The sequence below is a fragment of the Salmo salar genome, chromosome ssa18 (genome assembly GCF_905237065.1).
Source record: "Salmo salar chromosome ssa18, Ssal_v3.1, whole genome shotgun sequence".
Classification (NCBI taxonomy): domain Eukaryota; kingdom Metazoa; phylum Chordata; class Actinopteri; order Salmoniformes; family Salmonidae; genus Salmo; species Salmo salar.
This window is the reverse complement of record NC_059459.1, coordinates 78,365,203-78,382,793: the sequence shown is the minus strand read 5'-3', so window position 1 is coordinate 78,382,793 and position 17,591 is coordinate 78,365,203. Positions and strand designations below refer to the sequence as shown.

The 17,591-nt window shown below is 43.0% G+C and overlaps 3 protein-coding genes and 2 non-coding genes across 6 annotated transcripts in view; 3 read left to right on the top strand and 2 right to left on the bottom strand.

Moving 5' to 3' along the window:
• The window catches only part of LOC106598165 (piggyBac transposable element-derived protein 4-like), a 46,964-nt gene extending 45,098 nt beyond the window's left edge, over window positions 1-1,866 (top strand). For both annotated transcript variants that reach the window (XM_045700517.1, XM_045700516.1), the window contains exons 6-8: window positions 621-679; window positions 1,146-1,192; window positions 1,723-1,866. The gene's annotated coding sequence lies outside the window, so the exon portion shown is untranslated. The remainder of the gene's footprint in view (window positions 1-620; window positions 680-1,145; window positions 1,193-1,722) is intronic.
• LOC123728849 (small nucleolar RNA SNORD22) lies at window positions 62-188 on the top strand. The gene has a single exon (XR_006760621.1). It is a non-coding gene; the product is annotated as a small nucleolar RNA SNORD22 (small nucleolar RNA).
• Window positions 715-784, top strand: LOC123728833 (small nucleolar RNA SNORD31). The gene has a single exon (XR_006760605.1). It is a non-coding gene; the product is annotated as a small nucleolar RNA SNORD31 (small nucleolar RNA).
• A 3,483-nt stretch (window positions 1,867-5,349) lies between the features above and the next one.
• LOC106578095 (mucin-3A) lies at window positions 5,350-8,798 on the bottom strand. Its single transcript, XM_014156686.2, has 2 exons — window positions 8,625-8,798; window positions 5,350-7,915 (listed from the first exon to the last, which is right to left on the bottom strand). Exons 1-2 carry the CDS (start codon window positions 8,680-8,682, stop codon window positions 5,556-5,558), a joined length of 2,418 nt encoding a protein of 805 aa, XP_014012161.1. The 5' UTR covers window positions 8,683-8,798; the 3' UTR covers window positions 5,350-5,555.
• Window positions 8,799-9,885: 1,087 nt separating this feature from the next.
• On the bottom strand, window positions 9,886-16,411 carry sb:cb1058 (uncharacterized). The gene is made up of 3 exons (XM_045700548.1): window positions 16,125-16,411; window positions 12,909-13,762; window positions 9,886-11,338 (listed from the first exon to the last, which is right to left on the bottom strand). The coding sequence occupies exons 2-3, from the start codon at window positions 13,653-13,655 to the stop codon at window positions 11,195-11,197; spliced, it is 891 nt and encodes a 296-aa protein (XP_045556504.1). The 5' UTR covers window positions 13,656-13,762; window positions 16,125-16,411; the 3' UTR covers window positions 9,886-11,194.
• Window positions 16,412-17,591: the final 1,180 nt, after the last annotated feature.

Below are 17,591 nucleotides of genomic sequence, written 5' to 3'. Positions count from 1 at the left end.
GTTCATACTCACTGCAAACAAGGGTGAACAGTTGATGTTTGGTAGTCATGGTGACTCTGGCTCCTGGTGATGACACCCGCACGCGTCTTACGCCCTGCGTCGACGACAGAACCTGCAAAGGTGGACCCACTGGCGTTGCCAGGGCAGCAGGGGGACAGCTGGTTGGGGTTACCAACTGTCTGATGGGACCAGAGACTCACACAAAATGGCTGTTGGCTCTGCGTTGTTGATCCAAAATGGCCGCCACTAGATTTAAGATCAAGAAGTAGATGCAGGATCATTCATGAAATGCTAGTAGCAGCACAAATCACTGGGGTGGATGGACCACTCAGAATGTAGTCAGTTTATTTACTGTTTCTTGCAGTACCATCAATACAGTTTAAGTGGGATTGAAGTTAGGATACTGACTTCCAAATAACTAGTGTCCTGATGTAGTACAGGGCCCTTGTCAGCACTCCCATATTTAGTCTCTCAGGGTGGTTGTGCTGGTCTAGGATCAGTTGTCTTTCAGATAGTTGTTACCTCCCCAGCTGATTGGTTACCCCTCTGATCTATCAGCCAATAAAGCAGTCTTTAATGTCCTGCTGTTCAGCATGTTTATTTAGCCTCCTCTCCTTCAGGTCCTGATGGTGGTACCAGACTGGTCACTAGAAGATGCCTGTTACTGAACTACCTCAAGGTGTGTATGATCCACTTAACTTCTGTCCTTTATAATGTAGAAGTGATGATTTCCTGTTACCGCCCCAGTCTGATGTTCAGCTGACTGATTGGTTACTGAACTGATCTATATTCTAGAGCAGTGTTTCACAATCCTGGTTCTGGGGACCCAGATGTAAGGCTTCGTTTAGACAGACGGCTCAATGATGATCTTTCACTAATTAGTCTTAAATAATCAGACCCTAATGTTGACTGCAGGTATTTACTAAAGTAGCTTCAATATAAACTTCAGAGAAATAATCTAAATGTTATTGGTGAAACCCTGTTTTCCAAACACCCTGGTATACCACCCAAGCCTAGTTCTAGGGGGGAAAACACTTGTTGACAGTTGGGTCCCCAGGATTAGAATACACTGCTATAGACTGATCTCATGTCTCACTACTAGTTCATACAATGTCACTTCATGCTTTCCTACTTTCTCCCTCTAGGTTTCTGCCCCCTGGTTGAGGTCCTAGTGTCTGCAGTGTTTGGAAAGGTGTGTGACTTTAGACAGCATCTTAACTCTCCTTCCACATGAAGCATTCTGGAATGTTGTAAATGATGAGTCACAGTCAGCATCCAGTCAGGTGGCTGTCCTGTCCTGTGCTCTGGGCTGGATAAAGGTCCGGCCTCCCATCGGTCCTCCTGTGGGTTGGGCAGACACTGACAAGCCTGCTCTTAGTGCGAGGGGCAGGGGTAAGGTGGGCTGCCTGCCTGGAGGGAGGGTGTCTGGGTGGGGGCTTGACCCCTGGACCACTGTCTCATTCTCAACTTTTGGCCACAACTGTATATGTATTATAATGGAAAAGGGGGGCAGATCAATACTAGGAAGATGTTGTTAATGTCCTGTTGAATGTTCCTCTTGGATCATCACTCTGACCCATGCAGTTTGTTAGACACTGACCTGATGAGTCATCATTACCGCCCCAGTCTGATTGGTTACGCTCTGATCAAGTCATCTCATACCTTGTGTATTAGTCCCTACAGTATCACCAGGGTTTAATTCTCACACTATTTTCCCTCTAGCTCTCCTGTTGTACACCGGCAAGCCCTCTTGCACTCCTGTTTGGTCAGCAAGGAAGTGGGACGTCTCGTTGGAACTGGGGAGAACCAGGCCAAGTCAATTCAACCCTGTGACTGTTTTGATGTATAAATAAATCTACAAATTAATGCTTGTCCTATTTTTCTTTCTTGGTGGTAGTAAATCAGACTTGGTGAATTTGGCCATTATGAATGAACCATGTGGTGTTCTGAATTCCATACTGAACAATGTAACATTTCCTGTCATCTCATATTATATAGTTCTAGGTTTTAAACATGCACATTTTACGGTGACTGACGTTTCTCACTGGCTATAGAAAGTTGACATATTAATATTTTAATCAATTGATCTGTTTTTGAAAGGATGTTAGCGTTTAGCATGTCTAGTCATGTAGTAGGCTTGACCACTATGGGCTAGTTTGTAGTAGTCTTGACCACTATGGGCTAGTTTGTAGTAGGCTTGACCACTATGGGCTGTTTAGTTCTGGGCTTGGTCTGCGTTACACCATGTGGCGCCGATTTTATATTTTAATTTTTTTCTTCAGATCTAGCGTAAATTGGCTTTTAGGAGATATTTTAGCAATAAGGCCGGAGGGTGCGTGGTGTATATGGCCAATAATTCACGGCTAAGGGCTGTTCTTATGCACGACGCAGCAGTGCCTGGACACAGCTCATAGCTGTGGTATATTGGCGATATACAACAAACCCCCAAGCTGCCTTACTGCTGTTATAAACTGGGGTGGCAGGTAGCCTAGTGGTTAGAGCAGGTAGCCTAGTGGTTAGAGCAGGTAGCCTAGTGGTTAGAGTGGGTAGCCTAGTGGTTAAAGCGGGTAGCCTAGTGGTTAAAGCAGGTAGCCTAGTGGTTAGAGCAGGTAGCCTAGTGGTTAGAGCAGGTAGCCCTAGTGGTTAGAGCGGGTAGCCCTAGTGGTTAGAGCAGGTAGCCCTAGTGGTTAGAGCAGGTAGCCCTAGTGGTTAGAGCAGGTATCCTAGTGGTTAGAGCAGGTAGCCCTAGTGGTTAGAGCAGGTAGCCTAGTGGTTAGAGCAGGTAGCCCTAGTGGTTAAAGCGGGTAGCCTAGTGGTTAAAGCAGGTAGCCTAGTGGTTAGAGCAGGTAGCCCTAGTGGTTAGAGCGGGTAGCCCTAGTGGTTAGAGCGGGTAGCCCTAGTGGTTAGAGCAGGTAGCCCTAGTGGTTAGAGCAGGTAGCCCTAGTGGTTAGAGCAGGGTAGCCTAGTGGTTAGAGCAGGTAGCCTAGTGGTTAGAGCAGGTAGCCCTAGTGGTTAGAGCAGGTAGCCCTAGTGGTTAGAGCAGGGTAGCCCTAGTGGTTAGAGCAGGGTAGCCCTAGTGGTTAGAGCAGGTAGCCCTAGTGATTAGTGCGTTGGTCCAGTAACCGGAAGGTTGCTGGATCGAATACCCCGAGCTGACAATGTAAAAATCTGTCCTTCTACCCCTGAACAAGGCAGTTAACCCACTGTTCCCCGGTAGGCCGTCATTGTAAATAGGGATTTGTTCTTAACTGACTTTTGTAGTTAAATAAAAAATAGTTGACACCTGATTCTTTATGCAGATATTTACGTTTTTGGAAAACATGAACACACTGAGGTAGATTTTACCAAACTTTGCATCTTTGCAGTTCTTCCAGTAAATGTGTGTTTGTAAAATGTTCAGTGTAAATTTTTAAAAGTAGTTATTGTGCATAGAGTTGTAAGACTTTTAAAACTTTGAAATCAACGATTTTTGTTTTGGCATACATTTTGAGTGGAAAATCTGAGTCAGTGCAATTCCGTTACTATGGAATTTCAACAAAGTAATTGTAATTTTTTATCCTTCAACCCTACAATGATTTTGAGGGGACTTTATCATGAATAATTGGGATGGAGGGACAATGAAATACCATACAGGAGAATTGAGATGGAGGGACAATGAAATACCATACAGGTTAATTGAGATGGAGGGACAATGAAATACCATACAGGAGAATTGGGATGGAGGGACAATGAAATACCATACAGGTTAATTGAGATGGAGGGACAATGAAATACCATACAGGAGAATTGGGATGGAGGGACAATGAAATACCATACAGGTTAATTGAGATGGAGGGACAATGAAATACCATACAGGAGAATTGGGATGGAGGGACAATGAAATACCATACAGGTTAATTGAGATGGAGGGACAATGAAATACCATACAGGAGAATTGGGATGGAGGGACAATGAAATACCATACAGGAGAATTGAGATGGAGATACAATACCATACAGGTTAATTGAGATGGAGGGACACTGCAATACCATACTTCATCTGCTGGAGAGGCACTGTGAACAAGGATACATGGCTTCTACTATCTTAGTTGGAGAAAGGCACAGCACTATAGCATTCCTTCATGTTTTTTTTATTTTCCATGCAGAACTCCTGTTAAAATATAACTTAACTTATACATTACATTTCCTTGTAGTTTGTAATACTTTTTTGTTGTTGTCCGGCATTACCGCCATATATTTCAATGTCTCAGACGTCCGATATTGATTTGGTTTGTCTTCATCTGTAATCTAATAAGTGAAGTGATTCGTAGGCCCAGTCAGCGTCATTCAGTGTGGTTTCAGAGGCTACAGTTCAGATTGTTAGCCTGCCTGGTCCCAGATCTGTTTGTGCTGTCATGTCAACAACTACTTGCCATGCTAAACAGGATAGCACAAACAGGTCTGGGACCAGGCATTGTAGCTAAAGATTTGTTCTACGGCATATAGGCCTACGTCTAGCCATATACAATGTATAACTGTGGTGCATACCTGTAGGTTAATTACTTCTCATGTTGTTTCGGTGAGCATTCATTGCTTTTCATTATATACTCAGGTCTCATTGGAAAAGGAGTGCTCATCTCAATATGATCTGAATAAATGAAGGATAAATACAATAGCATACCATATCCTTATGATCTGAATAATGATCTGAATAAATGAAGGATAAATACAATAGCATACCATACCATATCCTTATGTGTGTTGTTGTAAACCTGATGATCAATACAGGGCATTTTTTATTTATTTTTTTCTCACCAATTTCGTGGTATCCAATTGGTAGTAGTTACTGTCTTGTCTCATCGCTGCAACTCCCGTACGGACACGGGAGAGGCGAAGGTCGAGAGCCGTGCGTCCTCCGAAACACAACCCAACCAAGCCGCACTGCTTTTTGACACAATGCACATCCAACCCGGAAGCCAGCCGCACCAATGTCTGAGGAAACACCGTACACCTGGCGAGCTTGTCGGCGGGCACTGCGCCCCCCGGTCCGCCACAGGAGTTTCGCTAGTGCGCTATGAGACAAGGACATCCCTGCCGACCAAACCCCGCCCCATGGGCCTCCCGGTCGCGGCCGGCTGCGACAGAGCCTGGACTCAAACCCAGATTCTCTGGTGAAACAGCTAGCACTGCGATGCAGTGTCTTAGACCACTGCGCCACCCGGGAGGCCTAATACAGGACATTTAATTGAACAACTTCCTACATATATCCAGTAGATGGTGGTATAGACTCTATGCTTGTTCTGTTTAATCAATGGGAGCAGCAGGCATGCTGCACAACACAGTTCAGACAAAGACCAACACAACACACAAGTAACTATTGAGGACTATTTATTTAAAATATATATTGTAGGAATGTACAACAACATATTGGACATGGAAGAACATTAAACACCCACAAACTACTGCAACCATGTCAACATCTAAAAAACAATACAAAATATTATATCTCTTATCTTTCATTAATCCCCTCAGAACTGTTTCCCCTCAGAACTGTTCTGGTCCCAGAGATCCGTAGTTCTAATACCTGCGCATCCATGGAAACCGAGGCCACAACATGCGGCCCCTGTTCCACAACATGCGGCCCCTGTTCCACAATGACACCGCCTTCTTTGCAGCATCAGACGCTTTCTGGTCCTTCTCCTCCTCTTTGGCTTCCAGACTGGTGGTGGTGGTGGAGGGTAGGGCCTTGCTGGGAGAACATGCAGTCCCACGTCGGCTCTCTCCTGTGGGTTCCTCTAGCACGGCGGTGGGGGTGGTACGGTTGGTGGGGGTCAGAGTAGTGGTGATGTTGTTGTCACTGTAGTCAGATAGAACAATAACTGTGGAGTTACCATGGACAGAGCTGACCGTGCTTTCAGCAGAGGGTACCATGGAGATGCTGCTGCTGTTTCCCTGACCAATCCTACTAACTTCAGTTGGGACTTCAATGTCTGCTGTGCTGTTACCCTGGTTACCTGTCGTACTGACTTCAGCCGAGCCCCAATCATAGTCAGTGTTGTCAATGGTGGTGGTGGGATGGTGACTGGCACTGGCGGTGGTGTTACCATAGCTACAGCTGCTACAGTTGTTATCTCCGCTCCTATTCTCCTCCTCTTCCTCCAACCCAGAGCCTAGTACCTCTAGTTCAGCATCATCAGCAGATTGGAGGTGGTCACTGTCAGGTTCGAGAGGAGAGGAGGAGGAGGATGAAGTGTGGGCAGCTTTTTCACTGCTGGCTACATTCACATAGTGGTTAGAGTAACTAGGTTCAGAGTCAATGTAGTCAATGTAGTTCAGCACAACAGTTGACTTTGTGGTGCTTTCATCAGGATCCACAGACTCCAAGGAAGGATAGCCAATCATAGGAGCCGCAATAGGAAGCACATCCTGGTTCTCATTCTCGTCACTCCGCTCCACGCTGGTACTAGTAACCGTAGGTGATGTGGTTCCTTCGTCTCCGCTGGTAACAGTACTCTGGTAGTCATTGGTCGCTTCGATGGAATCTTCATATTCAGTGTAGCCAATGGCGGAAGAGGAGAGGGTAACGGCTTCCTGACTTTCATTGTGAGCATTTGCTTCTTCTCTTATAAAGTACAATTTGTCGCTGAAGCCACTAATAGCAACTGAGGACGAGTAGTTGGCCTCAGCGCTAACATTATACTGACCTGTTATCACAGAGCCATTAGCCTCAGCGCTAACATTATAGTCACCTGTTATCACAGAGCCATTAGCCTCAGCTCTAACATTATAGTCACCTGTTATCACAGAGCCATTAGCCTCAACGCTAACATTATAGTGACCTGTTATCACAGAGCCATTAGCCTCAGTGCTAACATTATAGTGACCTGTTATCACAGAGCCATTAGCCTCAGTGCTAACATTATAGTCACCTGTTATCACAGAGCCATTAGCCTCAGTGCTAACATTATAGTCACCTGTTATCACAGAGCCATTAGCCTCAGCGCTAACATTATAGTCACCTGTTGAGTCATAAGCCTGATTAATATCGTCGATCAGGGGGTCTGAGAGTGAAGCATCCTGAGTAGTATTAAGATGGCCAATGGCTTCCTCCTCTTCTTCCCGCTCTTCCTCCTCCTCCAGGCCCAGCATGAAGTCTGTGGTCGGTTCAGCCTGCGCTGCCGTCTCAGTAACTACTGCACTAGTATCTACTGTGACAGTAACGTTAGTGTTGTTACGATGTAAACTAAGACTAGTGTTGCCAAGGTCATCGGTGACCGAGACAGAATCTGTCCGATGAGTGTAGAAGTCAATGACGTCGGGGGCTGACATAGGATCAACGTTTAGATCAGCTAACGAATCACTTGTTTCCAGCACCACCACAGATCCATTCGGATGAGGACAGTCCTCCAAAGTCACAGAGAGATCTTCAGTGTGGCCACTAGCGTTGCTCTGGCTAATGTTGGTTCCATCAAGAGAGTTGTTTAGCTCAGAATAAGAAACAGCAGAAGAAGAGGAAGGTGTAACATCACTGCTGCTATTCCAACCACTAGCGGTCGCCATTTTAGTTTTGTTGTCTATCTGTTCAGTGTAGCCAATATCGTCAGCTGATGATGATGACGCTTGATCATTAATAAGTTGACTGGCATTCCGGCTGGCGTTGAATTTGAGACCACCACTTGGAGAAGTTGTGGATATTGAGTCAAAGTGGTCAGTATTGCCAATGGTTGAAAATCCAGATAGATCAATAATATCTTGATGGGATGGTGTGTTGTGCTGGTCTTTGGATGCTGCTGTAGGATTGTGGTGAGTTTGGGTCAGAAGATGTGATGGGGAAGGAGTGAGGACATCTTGGCTTGTTGAGAGGTCTCCCTGTGGCTCCAATGTGTAGGCAGCAGGGATGAGGGGTGCTGCTGGGAATGGGATGTACCTCAGTGACCCTACAGGAGAGGAGCGGAGAAACAATGACTGTACTGTAGTGGGCTGGTTTGGATGTGACTGAGAATCATAATCTTGAGCCATACTCTGACTAGGCAAGAATACAGAATATCTGGCTAAGTAGTGGCTAAGCATGGCTAAATTGTGGCTAAGCATGGCTACATGCTTAGCAACTACAACACTTTTTATTTAATCATTATTTAACTAGGTAAGTCAGTTAAGAACAAATTCTTATTTACAATGACTGCCTGCCAAAAGGCAAAAGGCCTACTGCGGGGACGGGGCCTGAGATTAATAATAAAAATAATTTAAAAAAAAGAAACATCAATGACAATGATCTACATCTAATATGATAAACAACGTTAACGTTACATCATTGACACAACATAGGCTACTGTCTGTGACTGTTGACACAATATATTATTAGCTATATTGTGTTTGAGTGATTATTTATAGAGTGGTGTTTGTGTAATATTTTATGGCCAGTTGAAGCATCATAATTTACACACAATTCAATTGCAATAATAACTGGTATTTTCTTCGAGCTAATCTGACAGCTCTCTTTTTCAAACAATCACAGCTAACGTTACGCGTTAGTCTCGCAAGGCTGAGTGTGACACTTAGCTAGCTAGCTATCAAATAACCTTTAGCTATGCTAACGTTACGTTGGCAAATGTTGCTAGACAATTAATTATTAACAAAGTTATTTACCTTCATCAAATAGCAATAAGAGGACGCAGAATATCAAATGACGACGGCAACTCATCATAGCCGGTCAAATCAACAGAGATATTATTAGCAGAATTTGTAAAATTATCAACTCAAACGGTTTAGCTAGTGCATCATTTTGTCGATGAAAAATACTTTTTTATTTGAATGTGCCAATGAAATCAAAGAAATATAACATTGTGCATTTTTATTGGTTACTTCAAAGATTCTAAATACTGTAGTAACAGTCGCTAGGCGCTGTCGATAAACGTCCTATAGTGTCGCGACGTGGCTGGTACACTGGCTTCATTTATTTCATCTGTCATCTTTGATATCGTTATACTGCCCTACCAAGCAAAAAGGCAGTAACTGCTAATTTGGTCGAAAATGAGTTAATGACACTTAATCGTGTGGACAAGTATCCTGCCTCTAGTGTATTGTGTTTTGGAGAAAATGGGGGTTTATATTAGCAGTAACTGCAAAAAGTTACTGTGAAACTAAGGTAAATTGCAGTAACTTAATTTACTGCCTTTTAACTTGGTTTTAACCGGTCCTTGGCTGCAGTTAATGCATTTTACCTTGATATCATTGTATTCTGATAGTGATACAATCAAACCTGTATGACACTGACTGACAGTTACACACACGTACATTGCTAATCTAGGGACACAACATCATGGCACAGCCTTCCCGGGTGGGAAGGATGGTTGAATTTGCTCTGAAACCCTGACATCCAGACACTGGTAACAATTAGCTAGCTAAGTAGATCTGATAACATCATTAATTAATTAGCTAGCTAACTAACTAGCGAGCATAGACTAACAATGCTACCTGCTCTCATAATGAATTATATTCTGACATTTCATTTGATGGTTTCTTTGAATCAGTTCACCACACACACACAGCCATCTAGCTAGAGCTGACCAAAATGTAAAAAACCTACCTAAATTAGCATGAATAAATATATTTGAAGTACCTGTTACCATAAATGACGATCGTGAAATTATTCTAGCTTCAATCTATTATCCCTATAATTTTATTCAGACATTCAATGGGTTATATGAATCAGTAACGTTACACCACACGATCGATAGCCAGCTGACAGTCTGTTAGACGCGCACCCCATACAGAGGGTGCGTTCGTAAATTCACCCGGGAGTCCCAGAGGCAAAAGCTAAAGCGCAGTTACTGCCTTTTGCCTTTGTAGGGCAGTATAAAGCTGACCAAAAACGTTATTTTCTTAGGAGGATGAAGAACCAGATATATTTGAGAAATTAGCTTATTGTAAAGCATATTTTATTTTAGGACAAAGGCACAAGAAAAACAAAGCATTGATTTTTAAACAAAATATCATAACAATTTAGTCATTCACGCACAATATAGAAACATTTTTTCCTCCACTAGCTCAGTATAGCTCTAATAGGATTCTGAGCTTGACTTCAATGCTGCAAGAGAGAGATTGGATGTTGTGATTTAGGCCAATAATTAACAATAAATAAACTCTTTGGTAAGATATTATTGAGAGAGATTACCCAGAAAAATGTGCAAAGCGATCATATAGTAAATAAATTAATATTAATAAATAATGTATTAAATGTGTTTGTGTGCGCAACCTCCTTTTTAGACAAAGCCAGAGGACCAAAGTTTGAGACCGTTATTTCGTACCCTCATGTCCCCCATAGTTAGTTCATTTCATGGTATGAAAACGTTCTCCTTTTATGAAACAAACATAACACACTTGGGCTACGTTCAATAGGTACATGGATAGTGAAACATAAGTTATCAGGTCTCATCTTGGGCTACGTTCGATAGGTACATGGATAGTGAAACACGTTATCAGGTCTCATCTTGGGCTACGTTCAATAGGCACATGGATAGTGAAACACGTTATCAGGTCTCATCTTGGGCTACGTTCAATAGGCACATGGATAGTGAAACATAAGTTATCAGGTCTCATCTTGGGCTACGTTCGATAGGTACATGGATAGTGAAACACGTTATCAGGTCTCATCTTGGGCTACGTTCAATAGGTACATGGATAGTGAAACACGTTATCAGGTCTCATCTTGGGCTACGTTCAATAGGCACATGGATAGTGAAACATAAGTTATCAGGTCTCATCTTGGGCTACGTTCAATAGGCACATGGATAGTGAAACATAAGTTATCCCTCAGGTTGCACAACACTGAAACCATCATACAGACGGTCCTCCAGAGAGGTTGAACCTCACCCTGTGAGGAAGTATTAAACCCATTCCCTATTTAGTGCACTAGTACAATAGTGTGCTATTTGGAATTCAGAATCAGAATGAGTTAAACGGTGTGTACTTCCTGGTGTTCATCAGGTGCTTTTCATATTGATCATTGATAAACCAGTATGTACTAGATCAATATCACTGATTGATTAATCAATTGAACCATACATTGAGGTGAACACAGGTCATTTGCGTTGAGTTGCGAACACAAACGGAACACTCTGTCCAAGACAGCCTCAATCTCAAATCACAATATGGGTGTTACATAACCTGATTGGAACAATTGCAGTTTACAGATTAGATGAACAGGTTTGTGAACCCTATCTGTATTCTGCTAATGCTGAGGAATGGTGCATTTCCCTTGATGGTGATGATGATGATGATGATGAGTCAGGTGTGAGCGTCACGCTGTACAGGTTAGTGACGAAGGTCTCCCACCCTCGACGGAACGCTCGGTCGAAAGTCTGAAGGGGATAGAATGAATAATCAATACAGGTGACCAGAAAACATTGTTTGATTGATATTGATAAAAACATTGTGAACAAAAAGAAAACATTTCAATTGGAACATGACCCAGTCAAGACCAGAACAAGGTAACTTGTTTATGTGTTCAGAGTGGATGTGTATCAAGGTAACTTGTTTATGTGTTCAGAGTGGATGTGTATCAAGGTAACTTGTTTATGTGTTCAGAGTGGATGTGTATCAAGGTAACTTGTTTATGTGTTCAGAGTGGATGTGTATCAAGGTAACTTGTTTATGTGCTCAGAGTGGATGTGTATCAAGGTAACTTGTTTATGTGTTCAGAGTGGATGTGTATCATTATTCATATGTTGTGTTTATCCTGGTCTCTTTCTCTTATGACATGACCCCTGACCTCTGTGTAATCAGGAAGGAATATTGGCCTGGTGGTTTCTGGGTAGGAGCGAGGGATGATCGCTAGTGCCCTCAAACAACGATCTGTGGTCAGATAGTAAGGCACAGGAATGACACCTGTGTGTGTGTTCTCCCTGCTGATGGAGAAGAAAGAGAAGGACAGACAGGGGAGGAGAGGAGGATGAGGAAGGCAGATGATAAAGAGAGAGGGAACATTTCCCAATGTGGAGGAGGAGAGGAAAGGGGGATGGATTCATAAAGCAAACAGACAACATGTTAGGGTTAGGGAGGGGAAGGGAAGAGAAGAGAAGAGAAGAGAGGAGAGGAGAGGGTCGCAGGTGGGGAGTACAGGTGTGTCACCTGATACTAGCTAAGGAGTTGTCCTGGGACTATTACTATAGCTATAATATTACTATAGCTATAATATTACTATAGCTATAATATTACTATAGCGATAATATTACTATAGCTATAATATTACTATAGCTATAATATTACTATAGCGATAATGTTACTATAGCTATAATATTACTATAGCGATAATGTTACTATAGCGATAATGTTACTATAGCGATAATGTTACCATAGTTATAATATTACTATAGCGATAATGTTACTATAGCGATAATGTTACCATAGCTATAATGTTACTATAGCTATAATGTTACTATAGCTATAATATTACTGTAGCGATAATGTTACTATAATATCTGTCTTTGTTTTTGGCACATTAGGCCTAACTGTCTATCAACTGAATAAAATAAGAAATAGATTTTAAAATGGCCTACAGAGTTAATTTAGCATTTGAGCTCATGGGGTGGGTGACGTACACAGATCAGTCATTGGACTCTGACCAGACCGTTAATAATATGGGCATAGAGGGTCATATAAATGTTTCCATAAATGACTAATTACTGGCTGCTGTTCTTGGAATGTAACTGTGGAAGTGGAACTTTAACCCATTGTTACTCGCTCTGGGAGAATTCCACAGGGAGGGGAGAATGTGTTAAGTAATCCGTGTCCTGTCCTCTGTCTAAATGGAACTAGGTAGGAAGGGTAAACCTGCATACTACTGCTGCTGCTACAACAATAACAAGTGGAGGTTTTCCAAGGGTACCTGGAAGGCAAAACACACACTAACATCCTCTCTCGTTCTCTCACCTTGCGGTAGTTCTTCAGTGTGCTCCTCTTCCTCATCACCTTCATCCCCTCCTGTCCCTTCATCTCCTCCTTCTCTTCTTCCCTCCCTCTATTCTCGTCCTTTATCAGAACCTGGTCATCCGCTTCTTCTCGGCTCGCAAAGTGGACTAGCGTCCTCTCCTCTTCTGTTCTCCTCTCTTTCTCCCTCTGTCCTTCTTCAGTCTCTACCCTCACTTCCACCTCCAGGACCTCCAGGACAGGGGCCTGCGTCTCCATCTCTGTACCCAGGATCGGGCCCTCCTCCCTGGGGGAGACCGTCTGGGGCTCGGCCCCCTGTTTTTTCCCGGTGCTCCTCCCCCAGCGGCTCCTTCTCACATCCATCGCTGTGACCTCCAGGACAGGGGCCTCCATCTCCGTACCCAGGATCTGGTCCCCCTGCCTAGGGGAGATCGCCTGGGGTTTGGCCTTCCTGGAGCTTCTTCTCCAGCGGGAGCTGAGCCGGCTGGGTTTCCTTCGGAGGAGAGTAGTGTCGTCATCTCCCATCATTCCCTGGTTAAAGTCAAACACCCCGTGCTCTCCCCGGTCCGTCTCTCCCCCCGTAGAGAGCTCTGTGTCTGGGCACGATCCCCCCCAGTCCCCCTCTCTCCCCCTCTCCTCCTCCTCTCCTCCCATCTCGGGCTCATCCAGGCGGCCGTAGAACCCAGAACTCTTGTCCAGGTACTTCGGAGACCTGACGGAACCGTTTCTGGGACTCTTTCCGATCGCCATCTTTTCTTTTTTTAATTCTCTCCTTCTCTTCTCTTTCTTTTGTCTCTCCTTCTCTTCTCTTTCGCAATGCAACGTATCTCTGTGTTGTTGTTTTTATGTCTTTAAAGCTGGGTGAGAGAAAGGGGGGTGAGGAGAAACGGGGGAGAGAGAAAGGGGGTGAGGAGAAACGGGGGAGAGAGAAAGGGGGGTGAGGAGAAACGGGGGAGAGAGAAAGGGGGGAGAGAGAAAGGGATTCATGTCTTAATGTAGTTCTTCCAGATAGATGATCTCATTCTCTGTACGACACACACACACACACACACACACACACACACACACACACACACACACACACACACACACACACACACACACACACACACACACACACACACACACACACACACACACACACACCAGAGGTTGTGGATGGGGTGGTTTTTTGATTCGGTATGAAATAAGACAAAAAGAAGCATTGTGCTGGATGAGATACAACAGTAATGTGTCAGATAATGTTTATCTGTGTGTTTATCTGTCACTCCATCTGTCTCTGTCACATCATCTCATCTGGATGACAGAGAGTTCACTGTGTGTGTGTCTGTGTGCCGCCTCTGTGTGTTCAGTTTATGACGGAGATAACAGAGACTCCTGGTTCCAGACTCACTCAGACTTTGACTCTTTGCTCTCTAGTTGGAGCCTCAAACGCTGCCAGCTTCCACGCACCCTATTCCCTAGGTAGTGCACTACTTTCAATGGGCCCTGCTCAAAAGTAATGCACTAAATAGGGTGCCATTTGGAACGTAGACCTATGAGTCACATCATGACTATCTCCATGACAAAAACAGGTTATAACTGTATGTCTGTCTGTCTGTATATATCTGTCTGTCTTTATATATCTGTCTGTATATATCTGTCTGTATGTATATGTCTGTCTGTATATATATCTGTCTGTATGTATATGTCTGTCTGCATATATCTGTCTGTATATATCTGTCTGTATATGTCTGTCTGCATATATCTGTCTGTATATGTCTGTCTGTATGTATCTGTCTGTATGTATATGTCTGTCTGTATATATATCTGTCTGTATATATATCTGTCTGTATGTATATGTCTGTCTGCATATATCTGTCTGTATATATCTGTCTGTATATGTCTGTCTGTATATGTCTGTCTGTATATGTCTGTCTGCATATATCTGTCTGTATATGTCTGTCTGTATGTATATGTCTGTCTGTATATATATCTGTCTGTATGTATATGTCTGTCTGCATATATCTGTCTGTATATATCTGGCTGTATATATCTGTCTGTATATATCTGTCTGTATATGTCTGTCTGCATATATCTGTCTGTATATGTCTGTCTTTATATATCTGTCTGTATATATCTGTCTGTATGTATATGTCTGTCTGTATATATATCTGTCTGTATATATATCTGTCTGTATGTATATGTCTGTCTGCATATATCTGTCTGTATATATCTGTCTGTATATGTCTGTCTGTATATGTCTGTCTGTATATGTCTGTCTGCATATATCTGTCTGTATATGTCTGTCTGTATGTATATGTCTGTCTGTATATATATCTGTCTGTCTGTATATGTCTGTCTGCATATATCTGTCTGTATATATCTGGCTGTATATATCTGTCTGTATATGTCTGTCTGCATATATCTGTCTGCATATATCTGTCTGTATATGTCTGTCTTTATATATCTGTCTGTATATATCTGTCTGAATGTATATGTCTGTCTGTATATATATCTGTCTGTATATATCTGTCTGTATGTATATGTCTGTCTGCATATATCTGTCTGTATATATCTGTCTGTATATATCTGTCCGTATATATATGTCTGTATATGTCTGTCTGTATGTATATGTCTGTCTGTATATATGTCTCTCCGTATATATGTCTGCATATATCTGTCCGTAGATATCTGTCTGTATATCTATGTCAATGTTAATTAACTCAGACTGTTGTCAAACCATTTCATATGGAAACTCATAGATATGTAAAACAGTATCTAGACGTTTCCTTCTGTTTCACTAACTGTAACATGTGAACCATGTGATTGGTAATTAACATTGACATAGATATACAGATAGATATATACAGATAGATATACATATGAAAACTCATAAAATCATAGATATGTAAAACAGTATCTAGACGTTTCTTTCTGTTTCACTAACTGTAACATGTGAACCATGTGATTGGTTAGAGATGTACAAATGCTTGTCTGGTTAGAAAACCTGTGGATCTTTGTCAAGTTGGCTAATATTGGTTTAACATGGAGGTAAATCAGAAGTCCAACACATTACTCAGTCAGACGACGTAACAGCATTTATACATAACTAACATACTTTAGTGAATACTGGAAAGTACAGAGTGAAAGAGATGAAAGGGAGATCGAGAAAGACAGAGAGAATGATGGAAAGAAAGACAGAAAGAGAGAAGGAGAGATGAGAGAGCGCTGTCGTACCTGCAGTGCCTCTGTGTTTCCTGGGTGATCTTCTCTGTGTTCTGAGTGACTGTTGCTTTGGGAACTCTTCTCATATATTCTCCTCCGTCACACACCCTGCCTGAACTCGCTGTCACCAGAGAGAAAAGAAAACACCCACACTATCTCTCTGACACTCACAAGCCTGATGGAGGACTGGTTGACGTACACACTGATACAAACACAGATAGATATGGAATACAAGAGATAACTACATTAGGGCCCTCTGGTCAAAAGTAATGCACTGTGTAGGAATGTATCCACTGACACACATAGATACCCAGTACTGTTGTTAGTTTTGAACAATCATGACCGTCATACTAACTGTCGCATGGAACAGCCTGAGAACATGTCTTACACAATCAACATGTTCTCTTTAGATACAGTACACACATGACTAGATTGATGGTGTAGCAACTGTTGTTACACTGTACTAATTGGTATATCTAACTACTCGTGTACACCTGGTAATCTCAGCACTCAGAACTAAAATCAGGCACATGAGACTATTGTATACACATAAACAGATTAAGATGTATAGCAACTAGAAATCAGTTTGGTCTGTTGTGAGGGTCTGTTGTGAGGGTCAGTTTGGTCTGTTGTGAGGGTCAGTTTGGTCTGTTGTGAGGGTCTGTTTGGTCTGTTGTGAGGGTCAGTTTGGTCTGTTGTGAGGGTCTGTTGTGAGGGTCTGTTTGGTCTGTGAGGGTCAGTTTGGTCTGTTGTGAGGGTCAGTTTGGTCTGTTGTGAGGGTCTGTTTGGTCTGTTGTGAGGGTCTGTTTGGTCTGTTGTGAGGGTCTGTTGTGAGGGTCTGTTTGGTCTGTTGTGAGGGTCTGTTTGGTCTGTTGTGAGGGTCTGTTTGGTCTGTTGTGAGGGTCTGTTTGGTCTGTTGTGAGGGTCTGTTGTGAGGGTCAGTTTGGTCTGTTGTGAGGGTCAGTTTGGTCTGTTATGAGGGTCAGTTTGGTCTGTTGTGAGGGTCAGTTTGGTCTGTTGTGAGGGTCTGTTGTGAGGGTCAGTTTGGTCTGTGAGGGTCAGTTTGGTCTGTTGTGAGGGTCAGTTTGGTCTGTTGTGAGGGTCTGTTGTGAGGGTCAGTTTGGTCTGTTGTGAGGGTCTGTTGTGAGGGTCAGTTTGGTCTGTTGTGAGGGTCAGTTTGGTCTGTTATGAGGGTCAGTTTGGTCTGTTGTGAGGGTCAGTTTGGTCTGTTGTGAGGGTCTGTTGTGAGGGTCAGTTTGGTCTGTGAGGGTCAGTTTGGTCTGTTGTGAGGGTCTGTTTGGTCTGTGAGGGTCAGTTTGGTCTGTTGTGAGGGTCAGTTTGGTCTGTTGTGAGGGTCAGTTTGGTCTGTTGTGAGGGTCTGTTGTGAGGGTCAGTTTGGTCTGTTGTGAGGGTCTGTTGTGAGGGTCAGTTTGGTCTGTTATGAGGGTCAGTTTGGTCTGTTGTGAGGGTCAGTTTGGT

Coding starts and splice junctions, on each gene's coding strand:
- LOC106578095 (XM_014156686.2), bottom strand. CDS start 8,682: ATGATGAGTTGCCGTCGTCATTTGATATTCTGCGTCCTCTTATTGCTA. Junction 7,916..8,624: donor CTTATTGCTATTTGATGAAG/GTAAATAACTTT, acceptor CCTCTCCTGTAG/GGTCACTGAGGTACATCCCA.
- sb:cb1058 (XM_045700548.1), bottom strand. CDS start 13,655: ATGGCGATCGGAAAGAGTCCCAGAAACGGTTCCGTCAGGTCTCCGAAG. Junction 11,339..12,908: donor CACTGAAGAACTACCGCAAG/GTGAGAGAACGA, acceptor TATCCCCTTCAG/ACTTTCGACCGAGCGTTCCG.